Source organism: Haematobia irritans, chromosome 3, assembly GCF_050003625.1.
Source record: "Haematobia irritans isolate KBUSLIRL chromosome 3, ASM5000362v1, whole genome shotgun sequence".
Lineage (NCBI taxonomy): Eukaryota > Metazoa > Arthropoda > Insecta > Diptera > Muscidae > Haematobia > Haematobia irritans.
The window spans coordinates 6,933,800-6,955,487 of NC_134399.1; the positions used below are offsets into that span (position 1 = coordinate 6,933,800).

A 21,688-nucleotide genomic window follows, 5' to 3' on the forward strand; every position below is an offset into this window, starting at 1 on the left:
AAGGCGGGTATGCTAACCATTGTACCTACAAAAAATTATTCCTTTCAAAAGGGTAATTCCCTTTTGAAAGGAATAATTAAAGTGGCACAACATGATAAAAAGGTGGCATAAATATGTAAAAAGTTCGATATTTAGTGGCAAAACCAAAAAGTGCCATAATAGACTCAATTACCAATAATATTTTTATATATAAAAATGCATAAAAATGTAGAAAATTCCATATTTAGTGGCAAAACAAAAAAGTGCCATAATAGACTCAATTACCAATAATATGTTTATCTCCATTGAATGAAAATCAATCTTTATAACTGAATGTTCATGGCAGAACCCTAATACAGACAATTTCTTTGCATATTTCCAGGCCTTACAATTATCCGTTTGATAGCATTATGATCGGAGAAGAAAAACAAAAGGAGTACTGCAATAGTTCTATTTTATGGTAAGACACCCATCACATCTATCCGGTATAAAATCCGGTATAAAAATTTTCTAAAATTATTTCTCTGAAAAAGGAAATTAATTAAAAAGTGGCACAACGTGAGAAAAAAGTGGCATAAAATAGTGTCAACGGTAAAAAAAGTGGCAACATTGTCACTAAAGTGGCGCAACGATAACAATGAAAGTGTATCACTTGTGTTTAACTTTGAGGAATGTGGGTGACATCATCACATTGGTCAACATATGGAATATATGTGATCGGATATGAAAATTATCTTAGGGAAATTTTTTAAAAAGGTCGGCGCATTTGTGGCCATTTTACGGCCATAGATGGACAGATGGACGGACAAAAGTAAGCCCTCATCATTTTCGGAAAGTTCCTATTATGATTCCAATATCGGAGAATATTTTTTAACTTGTATTAGATAACTCATAGCCTCATTCTAAAAAGGTTCAAGTAAATCTATTTATAAAAACCCCCTTTTTATTTAGATGCAATATTGTCTGGCCTATTCCAGGCATTGCACTATACTTCGATGTCCTTTCAAACGGATGTGATTTTTCTTCATCCAAATCCCATGCAAATTTACCATGCAAGACAAATGACCGGCAAAGTCTTCAGCTTCATCATCAAGTGGTGTTTTGTTGTTAATCCAAAATCCCCAAGAATTCAATTGATTGATTGATTTTAATTTCCGTTTCAAATAGAATCACATTTCCATCCATCCTATCAACAAAATGAAATATTTTATTTCATTTTGTTGAATTTTATATTTAATATATAACAAACAACAAAATAAAACGGCAAACAAACAAATCAAAATAATATAAAATACAATTAAATTAAATAAAATATGATCAAATGAAATATAATAATACAAAATAAAATAAAATTAAATACAAAAAAAGATATTATGATTATAATAAAATTAAATTAAATACAATACAAACAATTAAAAGAAAATGAAACAGTTAAATAAAATATGATCAAATGAAATATAATAATACAAAATAAAATTAAATTAAATTAAATTAAATACAAAAAAACATATTATAATAAAATAAAATTAAATACAATACAAAAAATTAAAAGAAAATGAAACAATTAAATAAAATATGATCAAATGAAATATAATAATGCAAAATAAAATAAAAGTGAATACAAAAAAAGATATTATAATAAAATAAAATTAAATACAATACAAAAAATTAAAAGAAAATGAAACAAAAAATGTTAAAATACAATAAAATGTTTATTTCATTTTATTGTATTTTAATATAAATAATAAAAGAAAATAAAATGAAAAGCAATACAAAACAAAATAAAATAAAGGAACATTAAACAATATAAAATGAAATAGAATAGAATAAGATAAGATAAAATAAGATAAAATAAAATAAAATAAAATAAAATAAAACAAAATAAAATAAAATAAATAAAGCATACTAAATTAAAATAAAGTGGAATAAAATAAACTGAAATTAAAAATTAAAATAAAACATAAACATACTTATATTAGTTCGTATACAAACTAACATATATAAAGTAAAAAACAATCAAATAAATTGATAAACAATCAAATGAAATAAAATTAAACAGTATAATTTACAATATAATAAAATAATATAAAATACAATAAAATTAAATTAAATGCGATTTAAAAAAAAATAAAAATAAATAATAAAATAAAGCATAAAGTAAAATAATATAAAATAAAATACAATACAATAACTACAAAAGAACTTATAATAAAATAAAGTGAAATGAAATACAACAAAATATAAAAAATTAAATGCAATAAAATAAAATGAAATACAATACAAAAAAATTGAATAAAAAACATAAAATAAAGTAATATAAAATAAAATGAAGTAAAATATCAACTATTGATTACTTGTTTTGTATTATAGTTCACTAGCCCGTTGGGCTTATTATGAAATAAAGTGGCATAAAATAAAATAAAATCAAATGAAATAAAACTAAATAAATTAATTAAAATAAAATGAAATAAAAAATACAAAAGATAAAAAAATAAAATGAAATAAAATAAAATACAATACAATAAAATTAAATTAAATGCAACGCAATACAAACAAAATAATAACATAAAGTAAAATAAAATACAATCAAATACAATATAATACAATAAATAAAAAATAATTTTAAATAAAATGAAGTAATATGAAATACAATAAAATATAAAAAATAAAATGTAATAAAATAAAATGAAATGTGTTACAAATAAAAATAAAGTATACTAAAATAAAAAAATTACAATAAAATAAAATGAAGTAAAATAGAAAAAAATTCAATAAAATGAAATACAATACAAAAAATAAAACGAAATGCATTATTAAAAATAAAATAAAATAAAATAAAATAAAATAAAATAAAATAAATAAAATGAAATGAAACAAAATAAAATACAGTTCAATACCATACAATAAAATTAAGTTTAATTATATTTCAAAGTTGTTATTTCATATTTCAATTTGTCTTTTAATATAATTACAGTAAAATTAAATGAATTAAAATTTAAATGACGAGGTCGCAAAAAATTTAAAATTTTTTAATTATATTAAATTAATTTTAATTTTATTTAATTACAGTAAAATTGAAGCCAAATTAATTAATTTGCAGCTGGCATAATTTACATTTTATTAAAAAAAAAAAAGAAGAATTAATTAATTTTATTTAATTTTCTATAACTTTTATCTCTTGTGCTATTTCAGCCTTCGGTTTTCTTCTAATACTAAATAATTATCAAAACTCTAGTGATACTCACTTCTTTTCCCTTTTTCCAGCGCCAGTATCGCGAAAACCTTTGGCGAAAGGATTGTTGTCAATTTTCAATTGGGTTATCTATATTCACGAATACAAAAAAAATGAAAAAAACAAAATTCTAGTTAGTTTTGCAATTTTCAATGGTGAACTACTCTAGTCCTCCACTGTCAAACTGGAATTGACGTGGCTAGGACGTGTAGTGAATATGAGGAGATGTATACGTACCTTTTCATTTTGATATGCAGTCACAGCTATAAATTCCGTCTCCTTGAAAACATACGTCCTGAACGTGGAGTATGGTAGTTTTATGATGTCGTTGGCTCGCACCAAATGAAACCGGGGTTGATATTTGTGCATGGAATTGAGTATCGTCTGCAAATGGAATAGAAAGAATAACAGAGATTTCATTTTAGCATTCATAAGGCACAAGGACTTGTGTCATCATCATCATGGTTGTAGTTGTCATCCTCCCAAAAATAAAAGAAACACAAGAGAAACCAACCAACAACAGATCACTGTGGCAATATTGTGGCGCAGTGTGCCCAACATGCCAGGCATACATTGATTGGTGGTTCTTTTGGATGGAAGTTAGGTTGAGTTCGTTTGGTTCTTGTGGACTCTGATCAAACTAGAATAAATCGACAATTGTGTGTATATGAGCTGGAGGCACAATGGGCCATATTTCTAGATCTTTGGAATAAGCTAATTTATAATTTACCAGGGTATGTTATTTAACAAATTTCGCCCATTGTGTTGACTAGAGGTGACATCCATCTCTAGGTATGAGGACTTGAAATGCCAGAAAACGGCCACCCACCACAATGGAGGCTATTCTGTGTGGCCTTAATGTTTATGTCTTTGCTCAAATCAACTTTATTCGTCCGTCTTTCCAATGTTGTCTACGTCTGTCCGTCCGTTTACATATATGCTAGATTTTTGGCCTAGGAGTTCCATGCTTCTCAACTCCTAACATCGTGTTTTGTGACTTGTTTCCATTTTGCCCATATCTAGAAGGAACATACCGCCGCCTTGGACATTATGCTTTAACCATCGAACTAAGAGATTTATTTGATTTTGCTTGTTTTTGTTTTTTTTTTCGGATAGTTTGGCTATCATAAATATGAATTTCTGGCTCTGTGGTTAATTTTAAGTAGGCTGCTGCTGCCGCCGCCAAAGACCGTGGGACCCCACATGTAGAGCAGCAAAGACAAGTTGATTACCGAAGAGCGATCGAGACAAGGCGAAGAGAGTTGGACGAGGAGAACTGATTATTGGCTAAATCGAAACACCTTTTAATTACCATAATTTTTGTAAGCTTAACTGGCGGCATGATTAAAGCTAGCCCCTTACCAACCAAAAAAAAAAATCGAATATGGGAGCAAGCCGTGCTATAACTACCTTTCAACTTCAAATCCAATTGCTTTTGATTCATATGAATTGAATAATAACATCATTATCGCCATCATCATCATTATGACCTTTATGATCGACAACATATCGAAGTGAATCAACAACATTCACTAAGCTCACAATTTAAACGATCACTTCATTTAAAACCAACCAAGCCAATTCAATATCTAAACCCCAGCTCCAGAAGTCTATAAGAGTCTCTTCTGGGTTTGGATAAAACAAAAAAAAAAAAATTCCATGTAGTATCGATATGTATGTGCCTTGCCCCTAGTCCATAGATTTTTAAAACAAAGCAAATCACTGGCTGAGCAAATGCCTGAATCAACGAATGAGTGAACTGAACTGAGCTCGACTTGATTATGCAGAAACGGACCACACACATTGGTGGTCTAGTCTCAATTCCAACAACACTGGCATCAAGTCCAACGGCCAGCCATTGCCCCCTCCGCCCAACATAGTTAGGGAATCCAAGAGAACAGGCTGTTTGGTAGAAATGACGCAGCATGGTGCGTTTTATAATTAAGCGACGCCATTTTCTAGAAAAAAAATACAAACGCTAGTAAAAGTTGTCATCGCTGCGAATTGCTATGATATAGTGCGAAATGTAATGGCTCTGAGGTGGGTACAGTATGTGGTTAAGATATTAATACAGGGACCCAGAAAAAGAAACAAAGAAAATTCCAATAAAATATGAGGCGTTTGGCAATTCATTCGAGTTTTCTTGTCTAATTTAAAAATCGAGGTGGTACTAATGCGAGGCAGCTTTGAATCTGCATTACAAAGAGGAACAGAAGATACATGCTCTAGGCTTATGGTACCAGGAACAACTTAGGAGTAGAGTTCTTAAGTGCTATCCATAAGAGGTGATTTCCATCTTTTTATTCAATATTCCTAATGATTTTGAGGATGCTAACACGGTTTCCAGGGAGCTTAGATTACCTACAGGTATTCCGGCGAACTTTAGTCCCATACTACGACTTCAAGGGGCTTGCTTAGGGCCAATAAGCAATCCCAACTAAATTCGTTTGAATGTCATACAATCATCCATAACCCGCCTGAAGTTTTTCTGTCAGAAAAATTTTGATGTATATCACCCGCATGGAATTCCGAGCTTTTGAACAAGATAAGATCGTTCATACGACACTTTGACCTCAAGATGCCTGTCTAGGGCGGAAAATCCTCCCGTAAGTAAAACGTTTGGGAGTCTTTTTGCTGTCAAGCACCCGCCTTATGCTATTCTACAAGAAATTTATAAATTTTTCAGTTTGCAGGGAATTCTGTAACTCTTTAAAAAGGGGACAAATTATAACCAAGTCTCCTAAGATAGAGTAGAGAGTATTACCGATAGCAATTCCGCCGAACTTTGGCTCTATACTACTCAAGGCGCTTGTTTGGGGCCAAAAAGCAAGCCAAACTAAATTCCTTTGAATACCTTTCATATATCCGTGAAAAACATTTTGATATATGTCACTTAGATGGAATGCGGAGCTGTTGACCCCAGTAAGATCGTTCATATGACACTTCGACCTCAAGATGCCTGTCTAGGGCGGAAAATCCTCCCGTAAGTAAAACTTTTGGATGTCTTTTAGCTGTCAAGAACCCGCTCTATGTTACTCCAGAAGAAATTTATAAAATTTCCAGTTTTCAGGGAATTCTGAAACTCTTTAAAAAGGGGACAAATTTTAACCAAGTCTCCTAAAGATAGAATAGAGAGTATTAACGAGAGCCATTCCGGTAAACTTTAGCGACAAATGACATCAAGGAGCTTGTTTATGGCCAATAAGCAATCAAAGCTAAATTCCTTTAAATTTTTCTGGGGGAAAAATGTTGATGTGTGTCACTTAAATGGAATTCCGAGCTGATGAACAAAATAAGGTCCTTCAGATTAAATTGTTGAAGATATTCGCTTGTATATTAGGTTTTGGAGTGTCTTAACTTATAACTTCTATAGTTTTTTTTTGTAAATTATTTAAAGACATAAGAAAAATTAAAACAAAAATATAATTTGACCAAAGACCGTGAACTCTTATATGACACTTCGACCTCTAGATGCTTGTCTACAGATGAAAATCCACCAGGAAGTAAAACTTTTGAGTGTAATTTAGTTGCCAAGAGCCCGCTCTATGCTACTCCAGAAGAAATTTATGAAATTTTCTGGTATGAGGAATACTGGCTAAGGTGGATGTCTGCCGATGAGAATGGGAAACTGGATTCTTTTTTCAACCAAATTTACGTGAGATTAGGTTGCAAACAGAACTTGGGTTTTGTTGAAAGGAACAATGATTCTTAATAAAGATTATTGGAATATGTCGAATATATATCCAATGAATATCTGGGAATATCTGGGAATTCTTACCAGTTTCTTAATATATTCAACGCTGTTTTCAGTATTTGTCTGAGAATTCTTACCAGTTTTTTTTTATTTTCCTCATTATAATAATGGAATTTCAAATGAGGAGTCATAAGAAAGAAAAGTCTCGTAAGGGATAAATATTTTTGCATTTCAGTTAGAAAGAACCTGCTTCTCAGTATTTTTGGAAAATTTGCCCTAATAAGCAACATGGATTGATTTCATAAGTTCTGTATAGAAAGGTTCTCGAGAGATTGTGTCACCCCAACCTTGTTCAATTATCAGTTTGGAATGTTTCCAAATTAGCCTCTTCCTGATTGATTTGAAGAAAGTTTGCACTTGGAGATAAGACCTTCACATAGGTCTTCTCTTTTTGTTACCCAAGTGGTTCCCTAAATTGTTTTAGTCTTTAATTTAGACTAGTTAACCCTTAAGGTCTCAGAAAGCCATTACCTATTTCATGTCTAGAGTTTCTACTCTTTTATTATCTTTCTATTTACAATCTCAATATCTGTAACCATAGCCTGTAGACATTTTCTCATCAGCATTTCCACATAATTTGCCTTATTTGCAAAAAGTCATTAAATCGACAAATTATGGTCTGATTTTAGGAGTTTCAATTCAATTTAATTGTTTTTCAGTCGCTTAAATGTGACTGCATTTTGTACATTTCAGCATATTTATCGACATTTCTGGTACAATCTGGAAGCGGCAAAAGTAAAGGAGAAACTAAAAAGATGGCAGAGAAACTTTACAAAAGAAAATCCCCAACGAAATGTTGATCTCGATGGCAATAACAAGAATTTTTGAGACTGAGAAATCTCAGTGAACATTGCTGCTGCTCCACCACCTCCTTCTCATGACTGCCACCTAGAGTGCTAATTAAGAGTTGAGTTTAGCATCCTGGACATCGTGTGTGTCCCAGGGAAACGATGACATTATTAAAAGCAAGCTTTAGCAGTTGGAACCGTGTGAAATTTGAATTCTTGCAAAATTTCAATTTTCCCTTTTTCGAATGGTAAGCGTTTAGATTTTGTGGTGGGTCCATCATCCCAAGCAATTAATATATCGATATGTGGACATGTAGAGTTGCCGAATGGCTTATACGAGTCTTTAGCCGAAAACAAAAACTAAAGATTGAATTTGAAAGGAGGCAGCAGACTCTAATTGGGAGATTACGTGTTTCTGGGCAATATCTCGTTGTATGTGAAATGCAGCTCAACGACTAAGAAATTCCAACATCAACACCACTCACTCAGTCATTCATTTTCGGGTTAAACTGATGAAGATGCTGGGACTCCAGCAGCAGCAACAGCGGTATACAGGATTTTGACACGCAGTTTTTCGTTCATGGTAGGTTTTTTCGTTTAGCTTTGTGGATTTTGGCCCCTGACCAACAACCTAAGTAGCCTTAAAGCCCCTTGGCTTTGTGTTTTTTTGGTTTTTGTTGTGTGTAAACATTTTGGAGCATTTATAAATAATTGATAAACTGCGGCTGTGGCGCCAAGTCTTGAAACACAAAACCTCCTTGGGATTTTGTTGCAGTTGCTTTTTCCCTTTTTGTGTTTTTGGTGCCAAGAGAAAGAGAAGCAAAGACCCCAAAGATCTTTAAGTGTTGTTAACAAAGTAAATACCTGGCGGCTCTAATTTGTTTGTGATTTATGATGATCCACTACCACTTCCTTGGTGTGGTGGACAAGTGCAAGGTCTCACAGCAAATTAAGAAAAGCAAATTTGAATCCCCTACAAGCTTTGTATGGGCGTCTATTTGCAATTTCTAGAATTCCAGATGGACTAGAGGTTGTATATGTATTCCAATTAAATTGTCACCCCGTATTGGCAACTATCATTACCTCCTGCTGGCTGGCTATAAACCTCATTTTCACCCATTGACAATGTTTAATTTATGGCTTTTTTTTGCAGCAGTTCTTACCAGCGATGTTGTCACTCAAGACCAATCTTTGTGGATTTGAAAGCTCAAGACCTGATTCGAGTATTTATGTTAGTATGCATGCGTTGTCGATCAGTCCAAAGAATGATGACAAAATTACTTGATTCATCAGCCCAAAAGAAAAGACAATAAGTGACACCGGAATCACATTGCAAAATGGACAGTGGTTGGCCAGTTAGAAGGGGGGCGAGAAAAAAAGTTAAGAGAAATGAGGTTTTTCAAATTAATGCTTAGGGAGGGACCTACGAGTATATCACATAGGAAGAAGCTATGGCAAAATTTAGGACTTTCGTCCTCAAAATTCATGTTTTGAAGTCTGAGGGGGGAAGGGGCAGGAATATAAATGGTGTAATCAAGATCCCAAGAACTTTAGCTCGAAAGCTCGACTTCTCCATGCTTGTCACAGATTCTTAAACAACTCTGAGCATTTCCATAGTTGTTTAAAAAGATTAAGAAAAACCCGCTCCAAGTTATTTTGGACTAAATTTAGAGGGTTGGAATATTTCTGAAGAGCTTTCATGGTATATTCAAGATTCCAAGAACTTTAGCTCTAAAGCTCGACTTCTCCATGCTTGTCTCAGATTCTTAAACACCTAGGAGCATTTTCATATTTGTTTAGTAGGATTAAGAAGTAGTCGCTTCAAGTTATTTTGAACTAAATTTAAAGTAATATTTCTGACTAAATTTAAAGGAATATTTCTGAAGAGCTTTAATGGCGTATTCAAGATCCCAAGAACTTTAGCTCTAAAGCTCGACTTCACCATGCTTGTTTCAGATTCTTAAACACCAATGAGCATTTCCATTATTGTTTAGTAGGATTAAGAAGTAGTCGCTTGAAGTTATTTTGGACAAAATTTAGAGGGTTGGAATATTTCTGAAGAGCTCTAATGGTATATTCAAGATCCCAAGAACTTTAGCTCTAAAGCTCGACTTCTTCATGCTTGTCTCAGATTCTTAAACACCTTGAAGCCTTTCCATTATTGTTTAGTAGGATTAAGAAGTAGTCGCTTCAAGTTATTTTGGACAAAATTTAGGGGGTTGGAATATTTCTGAAGAGCTTTAATGGTATATTCAAGATCCCAAGAACTTTAGCTTGAAAGCTCGACTTCTCCATGCTTGTCACAGATTCTTAAACACCTTGGAGCCTTTCCATTATTGGTTAGTAGGATTAAGAAGTAGTCGCTTCAAGTTGATTTGGACCAAATTTAGAGGGTTAGGCTATTTCTGAAGAGCTTTAATGGTATATTCAAGATTCCAAGAACTTTTGCTTGAAAGCTCGACTTCTCCATGCTTGTCTCAGATTCTTAAACACCTAGGAGCATTTCCATACTTGTTTAAAAAGATTAAGAAGAACCCGCTCCAAGTTATTTTGAGCTAAATTTAGAGGGTTAGGCTATTTCTGAAGATTTTTAAAGCAAAAGGCTCTAAGTGAAGTCTAACATTACTATAGCTCTTGCTTTATTTTTTAACGTAGTAATAGCGCACTGCCATCTGGTGGTCCCGCACAGGAAGCAACACAAGCATTCAGCTTTAGAATTACTTCAGGGTTGGGTTCATTTGCTGCATCCATGAGAATATGCAGTGGATCTTTTTAAAAGCACTGAAAGGCGGAAGCCTCCTAAAAGTGGCCATCTTTCGTGAGAGCTTTATTATATAAGCACCTTGCATAGATGGAAATGTACTCCACCATGAGGCCTATTTATCCAGCTCCTTATGGTAGGAATAAATTTGTTTTTATTCCGTATCTTGTATTTATAGAAAATGTTACCAAAATTCCCAGGACCACTAAGCACGTTGAATAGATAGAATTGTACTGCACTATCGGGTATATTTTTCCACCTCGTTATGTCAAGATTAAGTTGATGTATCTTTGTCTTCTGTGTCCCATCTCCTTGGCCATTTATTCAGTAATATTTCCCTTTTGATGCCTTTTGACATTTAAAAGTTCACACTTTCTGCAAAAGATTTCGATAAATTTTGATTACATCCTCGATTTCTCCATCTCCGATGGTCTTAGAGTCTTAAACATGGGTAAGAATTTCGTACGCATAGTATCTGATTAAGGGCGAACAGCTAATATTTGGGGAAATTTTTCCTAGTTAAGACTTCTTTGAGAAGCCAGAACTAACCCAACTGTTTGGGGCGTTCGAAAATCCTGAAGAAGCAACTCAGTTTTTTGCTTTGGTAAAATATTTCGGATCTTGCCCTCGGTCGTTAGACAATAAGGAAACAGCCAACGCAGTTAGTCAAAGTGGATGTCGAGAACTTTTTTGCGATTCTACGACGCCTCCGTGGTTGTCTTCACTTGATATTCTAATAGTAGGACTACTTTGTGATATGAAATCAATTTCAGAGAATTCGCCCCGGCAATTTCTAAATAAAATACCTTCAAGTTTTTACAAATACTTGAGCAACAAGTTCTTAGTGGATGACAGCGAAATATCTTCAAATTTTTACAGATACTTGTTTGATGACAAGATGTCTCGACTTGTGTCGTTGACCGGTAGACATTGAGAAAAATTCAATACAATTGGTCGAAATTACCTATATTGAAGTCACGATGCCACGATGACTCGATGGCATCCACCCCACCCCAAAATCTTCGAAATAAAAGACCTTCAAATTTTTACAAGTTTCTGAGGAAACGAATCCTTGATTGTTGGTAAGACATTTCGGCTTTTGATCTAGACCAGTAGACTGTGAGGAATCCGAATTCAATCGATCAAATTTATGCATATTGATGTCACGAACTTTTGTTCGATGCTATGACGACTCGCAGGTTGTCTTCACCTGATATTCAAAAAGAAAGACTATTTTGTGATATTAAATCAATTTCGGAAAACCCGCTGCTTGTTATTGTAGAACAGGTTACTTGAGGAGTATCTCAATACACAGGAAACCCACAGTTCTTTAGCAAGGAAGTTAGAAGCTTCGATGCCAAAATCCTAAAGAAGAAACTCCGGAGTTGGATTTCAACTTTCATTATTGTAAGGAGATACATAGAGTTGCAGACTTTTCCACAAGTAAATAAACCTATTCCCAAACCACTGTCCACGCTGATCCAAAGTGAAGCCATAACATTTGTCCCAACCTGAATGACTGAATGGTGGGATATGAAAAAAAAAGTAATCGATCAACAGCAGCCAATTATGTGACAATATTTTAACAATGATGTTTGAGATGGAATAAATGAAACGAGGAGTGAACAAGAGTTTGCCCACGTCCACGCTCGTCCATCAAGCGGGTGCAAAAGTAATCAACACACTGTGAACGCGTTAACAAACAATTATCGGGGAGGCGAACAGCAACAATTGGAGGAACCGTTACCGTATTTGGGTCGATATATATATCGAGGAAAATTTGTCCGTTACTGTCATCACCATTAATGTGTGGTGGGGGACTTTAATTCCAATGACTCCGCAGACTAACAGCTGGAATTCTCGCAAAATTGTCCCCACCATTTTCGGCAAACTCTGAAATTGTCACATAACATTTAACAATACCAGAGTGTTGTAACAACTGCAATTCGATGATTACATAGTTGGAAGCTGTATCTTCCATGCCAAAGCCAACTAGAAGTAAACGGCTTAAGCAGCAGCAGCAACAATATTGAGCTAAGTGATTTTGTATCTTTAACCACGCAAGCGTCCATTCCTTTGTCAGATAAGTTGTCCTTCTTCTCCGTCAGGTTATATTGTGACGGTGCGTGACGGAATGGTTAAAACAGAAAATACATTAAAATGAAATTGTTAATGTGATTGTTTTGTGTGTGTGACACGATGTGGACGAAGGACGTCATCGATTGTTCGACAATACAATGCTCCATACCGGACGATTGATTAATCAAGTCATTTACTTGTGTAAAACACTGGGATACAACGAACAACAGAACGGACAAAACATCACCGGCAGCCAAAGCAATCATCACCCATGGTTTATGGGACTATGCAAGGCAATGCATCATTGCCATAGACACCAGCCCGTGTATTACAAGCCATAAATTCTTTTACTATGAATGAAGTAAAAGAAAATTGCCAGAAATTTCAACTACAGCATGGATGTCTTTGAGTTAGGAGGTGTGGTCTGGGCGAGGGGTGCAATAAAGGAGTTTGGGACAATAGCTATTGGAATTTTTTCATGTAATGATGAAGTTGAAGGACCAAGTGATTACTTTATAAGATAATTTAAATAAAAATTGAGACCTACGATGGTTAACATTAATGTAGAAGCTTGGGAGTGCAAGCAACTCATTTATGGGTTCAATGCGATTTTGCTTTAAATGCTACAAACCTATGTCCTATAATTCCGAAATTGATTTAATATCAAAAAGTAGTCTTACTCTTTGGGCATCAGCTAAAGACTACCACCCACTTAGGTTAGGTGGCAGCCCGATGTATCAGGCTCACTTATACTATTCAGTCCATTGTGATACCACATTGCTGAACTTCTCTCTTATTACTGGGTGCTGCCCGATTCCATGTTAAGCTCACTGACAAGGGACCTCCTTTTTATAGCCGAGTCCGAACGGCGTTCCACATTCCAGTGAAACCTCTTAGAGAAGCTTTGAAACCCTCAGAAAAGTCACCAGCATTACTGAGGTGGAATAATCCACCGCTGAAAAACTTTTTGGTGTTCAGTCGGAGCAGGAATCGAACCCACGACCTTGTGTATGCAAGGCGGGCATGCTAACCATTGCAGCACGGTGGCTCCCTACCACCCAGTTGTCGTGGCATGAAGCAAAAGTTCGTGGCATCAAGCAAAACTTCTTGGCACCAATATACATAACTTTGGATTGATTCTCCTCAGTGTCTACCGGTCTAGAACACGTGCCGAAATATCGAGAACTCATTGCACTAGAATTTGTGAAAATTTTACGGTATTGACTTTTCCTTATTATCCATCAGCGGGGGCAAAGATCCGAAATATTTTACCAAAGCAATCAACTGATTTCTTCTTCAGGATTTTGGTTAGTTTTGCCTGGCTTCTCAAAGAATTCCTAACTAGAAAATTTTTCACCAAAAAAACGTAAAGTAGCTTGTCCTTAATCAGATAATATCCAAGACCATTATAGAGAGATCGAGGTTGAAAGCTAAATTTCTCGGGATCTTTCGCAGAAAAGTTTGAACTTTTATATGACAAAGCTCATCAAAAAGGAAGCACGTGAAAGGTAGCCGAATAAATGGCAATGAAATGGGACGCAGATGGCAAAGATATACCAACTTATTCCGGACATAAGGAGTTGGATAGGTTAGGTGGCAGCCCGATCTATCAGGCTCACTTAGACTATTCAGTCCATTGTGATACCACATTGGTGAACTTCTCTCTGGAATGAGCTGGATAAATAGACCCCATATTGGAGTACAATTCTATCTATGCTAGGTGCTTAGTAGCTTGATGCTGCGGTGTCTCCGTGGTTGTTTGCACTTGATTTTGTAATGGTGGATACTAAACGAATTTTGGAGATCCGGCTCCAACAAATTCTAAATAAAATACCTCCAAATGTTTACAGATACTGGAGCAACGAGTTCTTGATTGATGGAAAGATATTTTGGATCTCGTCCAGGACCCGTAGACAATGAGGAAATGCCAATACAATTGGTCAAAGTTACGTATATTGAGACCGCGAACTTTTGCTCGATGCTACGACGAGTCAATGGTTGTCCTCACTTAATATTCTGCTTGTAAGACTGCTTTGTGATTTTAAATTAATTTCGGAAAACCGTCCCAGCAATTTCTTCAAACAAAAAATCTTCAAATATTTCCATATGCTGCTGCAACGAGTTCTTCATGGTTGGTAGGATATTTTTAATTTTTTCCGGGATCCGTAGACAATGAGGAAAGGACAATAGAATTGGTAAAAGTTACGCATATAGAGGTCGCGAACTTTTGCTCAATGCTATGACGTCTCGGTGGTTGTCTTCACTTGATTTTGTAATAGTAGATCTACTTTATGATACTTGAACCAATTTTGGAAAACCAGCTCCAGCACTTTCCAAACACAATACATTCATATTTTCCAGTTGCTGCTGCAACGAGTTCTTGATTGATGGAAAGATATTTCGGATCTCGTCCAGGACCCGTAGACAATGAGGAAAGGCCAATACAATTGGTCAAAGTTACGCATATTGAGACCTCGAAATTTTGCTCGATGCTACGACGAGTCGATGGTTGTTTTTATTTAATATTCTGCTAGTAAGACTTCTTTGTGATTTTAATTTAATTTCGAAGAGCCCGCCCCAGTAATTTTAAACAAAATACCTTCAAATGGTTACAAAAGAGGAATTGGTCAAAATTATGTATAATGATGCCGCGAACTTTTTCTCTCGATTCTACGATGACTCGGTGGTTGTCTTGACTTGATGTTCTAATAGTAGGTCAGATTTGTGATAAAAAATCAATATCCAACAACCCGCACCAGCAATTTCTAAACGAAATAACTTCACACTTTTACAGATTCTGGTGCGACGACGGTCTTAATGGATGGCGAAATATTTCGACTTCTATCCTAGAAAAGTAGACAATGAGGAATTGATCAAAACTATGTATAATGATGCCGCGAACTTTTCCTCGATCCTACGCCGACTCGGCGGTTGTCTTTACTTGATTTTGTAATAGTAGTGCTTCTTTGTGATATTAAATCGATTTCGGGGATCCAGCTCCAACTAATTCTTAATAAAATACTTTAAGACTTTTACTAGATACTAGAGCAAAAAGTTCTGGATTGATTTCGAGGAAAATTCAATACATTTGGTCGAAATTTTACCTACATTGATGCCACGAACTCTTGCTCGATTCCAGAACGACTCGGTGGTTGTCTTCACTCGATGTTCGGTTAGTAGGATTACTTTGTGATATTGAATCAATTTCAAAGAACCCGCGCTAGCAATTTCTAAACGAAATACCTTCAGATTTTTACAGATTTTTGTGGAAGGAGGTCTTAATGGATGACCAGATACTTTGACTTCTATTCTAGAAAAGTAGACAACGAGGAAATGCCAATTCCACGAAGTTTTTCTCGATCCTACGATGACTCTTCATTTGATTTTGTAATAGTAGTGCTATTTCGTGATATTAAATCGATTTCGGGGATCCAGCTCCAACAAAATATATTATGACTTTTACAGATACTAAAGCAAAAAGTTCTGGATTGATGTCGAGGAAAATTCAATTCAAAATTTTACCTACATTGATGTCGCGAACTCTTGCTCGATTCCAGAACGACTCGGTGGTTGTCTTCACTCGATGTTCGGCTAGTAGGATTACTTTGTGATATTGAATGAATTTCAAAGACCCGCGCTAGCAATTTCTAAACGAAATACTTTCAAATTTTTAGAGATTTTGGTGGGACGAGGTCTTAATGGATGGCCAGATACTTTGACTTCTATTCTAGAAAAGTAGACAACGAGGAAATGCCAATCCCACAAACTTTTTCTCGATCCTACGACGTCTCGGGTGGTTGTCTTCACTTTATTTTGTAATAGTAGATATACTTTTTGCTATTAAATCATTTTCGGAGATCTAGCTTCAGCAAATTCTAAATAAAATACCTTAAGGCTTTTATGTATTCCTCATTGTCTACTAGAGCAAGGAATTCTGGATTGATGTCGTGGAAAATATAATTAATTAGATTCCACCGTGGTGCAATGGTTAGCATGCCTGCCTTGCACACACAAAGTCGTGGATTCGATTCCTGCTTCAACCGAACACCAAAATGTTTTTCAGTGGTGGATTATCCCACCTCAGTAATGCTGGTGACATTCCTGAGGGTTTCAAAGCTTCTCTAAATGGTTTCACTGCAATGTGGAACGCCGTTCGGATTCGGCTATAAAAAGGAGGTCCCTTATCATTGAGCTTAACATGGAATCGGGCAGCACTCAGGGATAAGAGAGAAGTTCACCAATGTGGTATCACAATGGACTGAATAGTCAAAGTGAGCCTGATACATCGGGCTGCCACATAACCTAACCTAATACAATTGATCAGAATTATCCATAGTTATGCCACGAGCTTTTGCTCTATGCTAGGATAAATCGATCGAGGTCTTCATTTGATGTTCTGAGAGTAGGATTACTTTGTGATATTGCATAAATTTCTAAGAACCCGCCTCAGCAAGTTTTAAATAAAATAACTTCGAATTTTTACAGATTCTGGTGCAACGAAGTCTCAATGGATTGACAAGATGTTGCAACTTCTACCTTAGCCCCATATAATTTGCAAAAATTATCTATAATAATGCCAAGATCTTTTGCTTAATGCAAAGGGGAATCGATGGTTGTCTTCACTTGGTAGACCATGAGGAAATGTCAATACAATCGGTCACCGGTATGTATATCGATTACACGAACTTTTGCTCAATGCTAGGACGACTCGAGGGTTGTCTTCAACTGATGCTCAAACCATAGAACCACTTTAAGGTATTAAATCAGATTCCAACAACCCGCCGCAGCTTTTTGTGAAGCAGCTTATCTTAGGAGATTCAAACTAAAAAAAAAGAGATCCAAAGATCTTGAGCAAGGATGTCAGAAGCTTTCCGAAACTTATATACCAAAATCTTTGGATCTAAACAAAGGTGAGTGGGATTCTTTTCCTGTCTTTGATATTCAAGACTTCCAATTTATATTCTATTCCTAAGATCCTCTCTAATAGCTTTGATGGTTTGATACAACCAACTCTTAGCCAATTTTGGCTCAGAATTTTTGCTGATTTATGTTTCATATTTGGCGCCGTCCTCCTTGGGAAAGACACACACTTATGGTGCACATCATTCCTGACGCCATGGTGTCGTTCGTCATTTGCTTTAGCAAACATCTCGTATTCATTGTATGTCTCTGTTTCTGACAATTCCAATTATCCTCAAAGCTGCTTCTTGCCACAAGAATAAAGCCACAATATGCCTTTGTAGCATACATTGGAGTTTCTACTCTAAGTGGAGGTAAGAACAAATCGAAAACTGGTAAAAGCAAATGTCATTGCAAATTTGACTTCTCAGCGAGCTTCATTAGTAGTTCGATATGTAAATGATGCTTTCACAAAACCAAAAAACCATATCAAAACCTGGTCAATATGCATATGGCAAAAACGAAAACAAAAAAACAGAGACACATAAACAAAAAAAAATGGAGAACGTTATTAAAAACACACAATGTTTCGCATGAATCTCATATTGGAAAAGGCAAAGAGGTATATGGACGGCAGACATCATCATCGTCATCATCGTGGGTCGATATACATATGTAGATGAATGGTTGGTCCGTTTTTGTGGCTGGTTGGGGCCACAAAACGCCGCCCCTTGTGTTCGATTTGCAAGTGGCTGTTGGCTGTTGCCGCCGTCGCTGTATGGCTAATATATATCTGGACGTATGGATGGATGGATGGCTGGCTGCTTGGAGCTACGATGGTGGAATGTTTGTATGTGCGGATATTTAAGTGATACAAATTTTTTCCTGTCTTGAACACTTGCAGCCTATTTGTAGTTGGCTAGCAAAGTTGGCCAGCAAAAAGATTGGTTCAATGTTTGGATTAGTGCTAGATGACTTGCTAGCTCGCTGGATGGCTGGCTGGCTGGCTAGCTAGCTAGTTGTCGATAAACGATGACTACTACGACGACGCAGCAGTCAAAAACGTGACTAGATTCTCGCGTCATTGGTTTGAATTTTAAAATCGTGAGCATTTGGAACAACACATGTAAGTCATGTGTATAAATATCGGCCATAGCTATGGCTCCTAAGAAATGCTGTTGAAAACAATTTCAAAATTTTTGCCATTTACTTTTCAAATTTAGTTACTCAGTTTCGCCACAAAACAACATCCCTCTCGATAGATGGACCAACAGAAAGACAGACAGACAGACAGACAAACCTACAGATGGACGGACTGGCATATGAATATTTTACCATAAAAAATAACATAAAATTTCCAAACCTCAAAACCAAAAACTACGGCAAGCCAAAAGGAGAAAAAAAAACAACATTCAAAGAGTAGTAGTTCTTTCACCGAATTATTAGCTACTACAAACTACAAATAAACATTTCTGTTTAGCTATACACCTTGGAAGCCCACAAAAAAAAAGAGTCATCTTTTCTACAATCCTACGGTGTACTGGTGTATCTGTTCTCTTAGGTAGCTGTGTGGTCTTTGAATCTGTTGTTGGTAGTAACATCATCATTATACAATGATTTATGTGGTAGAAAGCCGGGATTGAATTAATGATCCTCTACTGGGCGGTATTACTCAGGATCTCAAAGGCATTACAGTAAGTGGAATTTATGGCCTCTTAAAGGGGTAACCGTTACCCTTGCCGACAATGATTGGAAATTAAATCAGAAGTCATCAATGAGGGGGGGGGGGGGAAGATTTGGGGAGAATGTCAAAGGACCTAAAATGTGAGTCCAAACAGCAAAGAAAATATTTCCCAAAACATCTTATGAGGATAATGGAGAATTTCTTTCATATTATAAAAACAAAATACTTCGATTTCATTTTAAATTTCTATAAAAAAGGAAATTCCTTTTCTTCATTTAAGGTAGATATAAACTTCCAGGATGTGCCGTTTGTAAATTTTAACAAAGTAACTTTTTTCAATAAAACTCGTGAGCTTTTCGTTAGTGGCACAATCCCTCTTAGGATGTTGAAGACTAATAAACTTTTGGCATAAAGTTATCAAGTTGTTTATCCAGAGTTCATAATTTGAGACATTCCTAGAAGCCCAAAAAATGTCCAATTTCTTCAGATTGAAAATTTTTAGGTCGCGAACTTTTAATCGATGTTGCGACCTCGCCAGGCTTGTCTACGATAGATAAATAATTAGGGAGTCAGAAATATGCCTAGAATTTAATATATCACAACCCGTTTTATGATATTTCTGATGGGTTTAGCAGATAAGTCACTCCCAGTCATCTAAGGGATGAGATTCTTTTAGTCAATCCGTCGATCTCTCCAGGCTTGTCTACGGCATATAAACAATAAAGGGATCAGATAAATGCACAGAATTTAATATATCACAACCCGCTTTATTATATCACTTATAAGTTTAGCAGTGATATCATTGCCAGTCATCTAAGGGAGATTTGTTTGATGGAGGTGGTCAAGAGGATAACATTTTTAAAGCCCGCGAGCTCTCAGAGAAACCATAACTAACTTTCATTGTAAGTTTAAAAATTTATCGCATAAACAAAAATCTCCATAATGAGGAATAGAAAAATTTATACTTCGTATTACTGTTATTATGGACAAATTTTATTCTTCGCGAAAAATTATATGAAATAAATATGATTTAATTCGGTAGACTTTCTTTGGGCTGGAAATCTTAAGGGTAGACAATAAAAAATGTGGTCCTTCGAGCATCTTCAAAATTTTGTGTCTTTAGTTTTGTAGACTTTTTGACGTAGAAATCTTAAGCAATTCCAAGAGTAAGAGTATCTTCAAAATTTTGTTAGTTTGATATTTTGGGCTTCTTTGACTAGAAACCTTAAGAAACTACCAGCGTAGGTTTAAAAATCTACAGAATAGATTTTTTTCAAAAATGAAAAACAATAAAAACTTGAATCCTTCGTATTTCTGTCATTATGGGCAATTTGGTCCTTCGATCAAAATTATATCATATAAATATGATTTAGTTTTGTGGACTTACTAATTTTCGTAACCAATCACCAATATAGATTTAATAAAAATCAATAGAATACTATGCTTTTCTATACTGAGGGACATTAGAAAAAATTGATCCTTTAAACATCTTAAAAGTTTTGTGGTCTTTTTTGACTAGAAATCATAAATTGGTCCTTCGAGCATCTTCAAAACTTTGTTAGTTTAGTTATGTTGAGCTTTTTGGCTATAAAGCTTAACCAACTACAAGCTTAGGTTAAAAAATATCTAGAATAGAATTTTTCTCTATATAAATTCGGGCATTCGTCTTTCTGTCATTATGCAAAATTTTGGTCCATCGAATAAAATTGTTAAAAAAAAAATTATGATTTAATTTTGTGGGCGTTTTTGACTAGAAATCTTAACCACCTACCAGTGTATGTTTGTAAATCTCTAGAACGGAATTCATCTCTATATTTAGGGACAAAAAAATAAATTTGGTCCTTCGAGCATCGTCAGAATTCGTAACCAACTACCAAGGTATGCCTAAACTTATATATTGAGGCACAAAATCCATCAAATAAAGTTATTTTTTCATTGAGGAAAATTTGGTCCTTCGAGCATCTTCAAAATTTTGTTTTTTTTCGATTTGTGGAAATTTTTGGCAACTACCAGGGTATATTTAAAAATCACTCGAGCATTTCCAAAATTTTGTTAGTTAATTTTTGTGAGGTTTTTTTTTTCTAGAAACCAATGATTAAGATATGTTTACAAAACCAATTCTTTTCTATATTGAGGGACAATCAAAAATTTAGTTCTTCGAACCTCTATATTGAGGGACAAACAAGGTCGTCCTTCGAGCATCTTAAAAATTTGTTAGTTTAGTTTTATTGTCTTACTTTGACTTATGCAACTAATTCTGTAGGTTTGAAAATCGATGGATTACAATTCTTCTCTATATTGAGGGACAATAAAAATGTGGTCATTCGAGCATCTTCCAAATTTTCTTAGTTTAGTTTTGTAAGCTTTTTTTAAGAAATCTTAACCAACTATTAACATAAATTTACAAATCGATAGACTAAAATTATTCCCTAAAACTTTGTTAATTTAGCTTTTTGGGCTTCTTTGGCTACAAATCTTACCTAGTGTTAGATTAAAAAATCTATAAAATAGA

General features: G+C 34.8%; 1 protein-coding gene across 1 annotated transcript in view; it reads right to left on the reverse strand.

Annotated features, from left to right (window-relative positions):
• The window catches only part of bi (T-box transcription factor bifid), a 207,420-nt gene that overhangs the window by 16,940 nt on the left and 168,792 nt on the right, over window positions 1-21,688 (reverse strand). The window contains exons 4-5 of the mRNA XM_075300775.1: window positions 3,449-3,595; window positions 3,225-3,301 (exon numbers count right to left, since the gene is read on the reverse strand). Of these exons, the coding sequence (XP_075156890.1) occupies window positions 3,225-3,301; window positions 3,449-3,595 (224 nt within the window). The remainder of the gene's footprint in view (window positions 1-3,224; window positions 3,302-3,448; window positions 3,596-21,688) is intronic.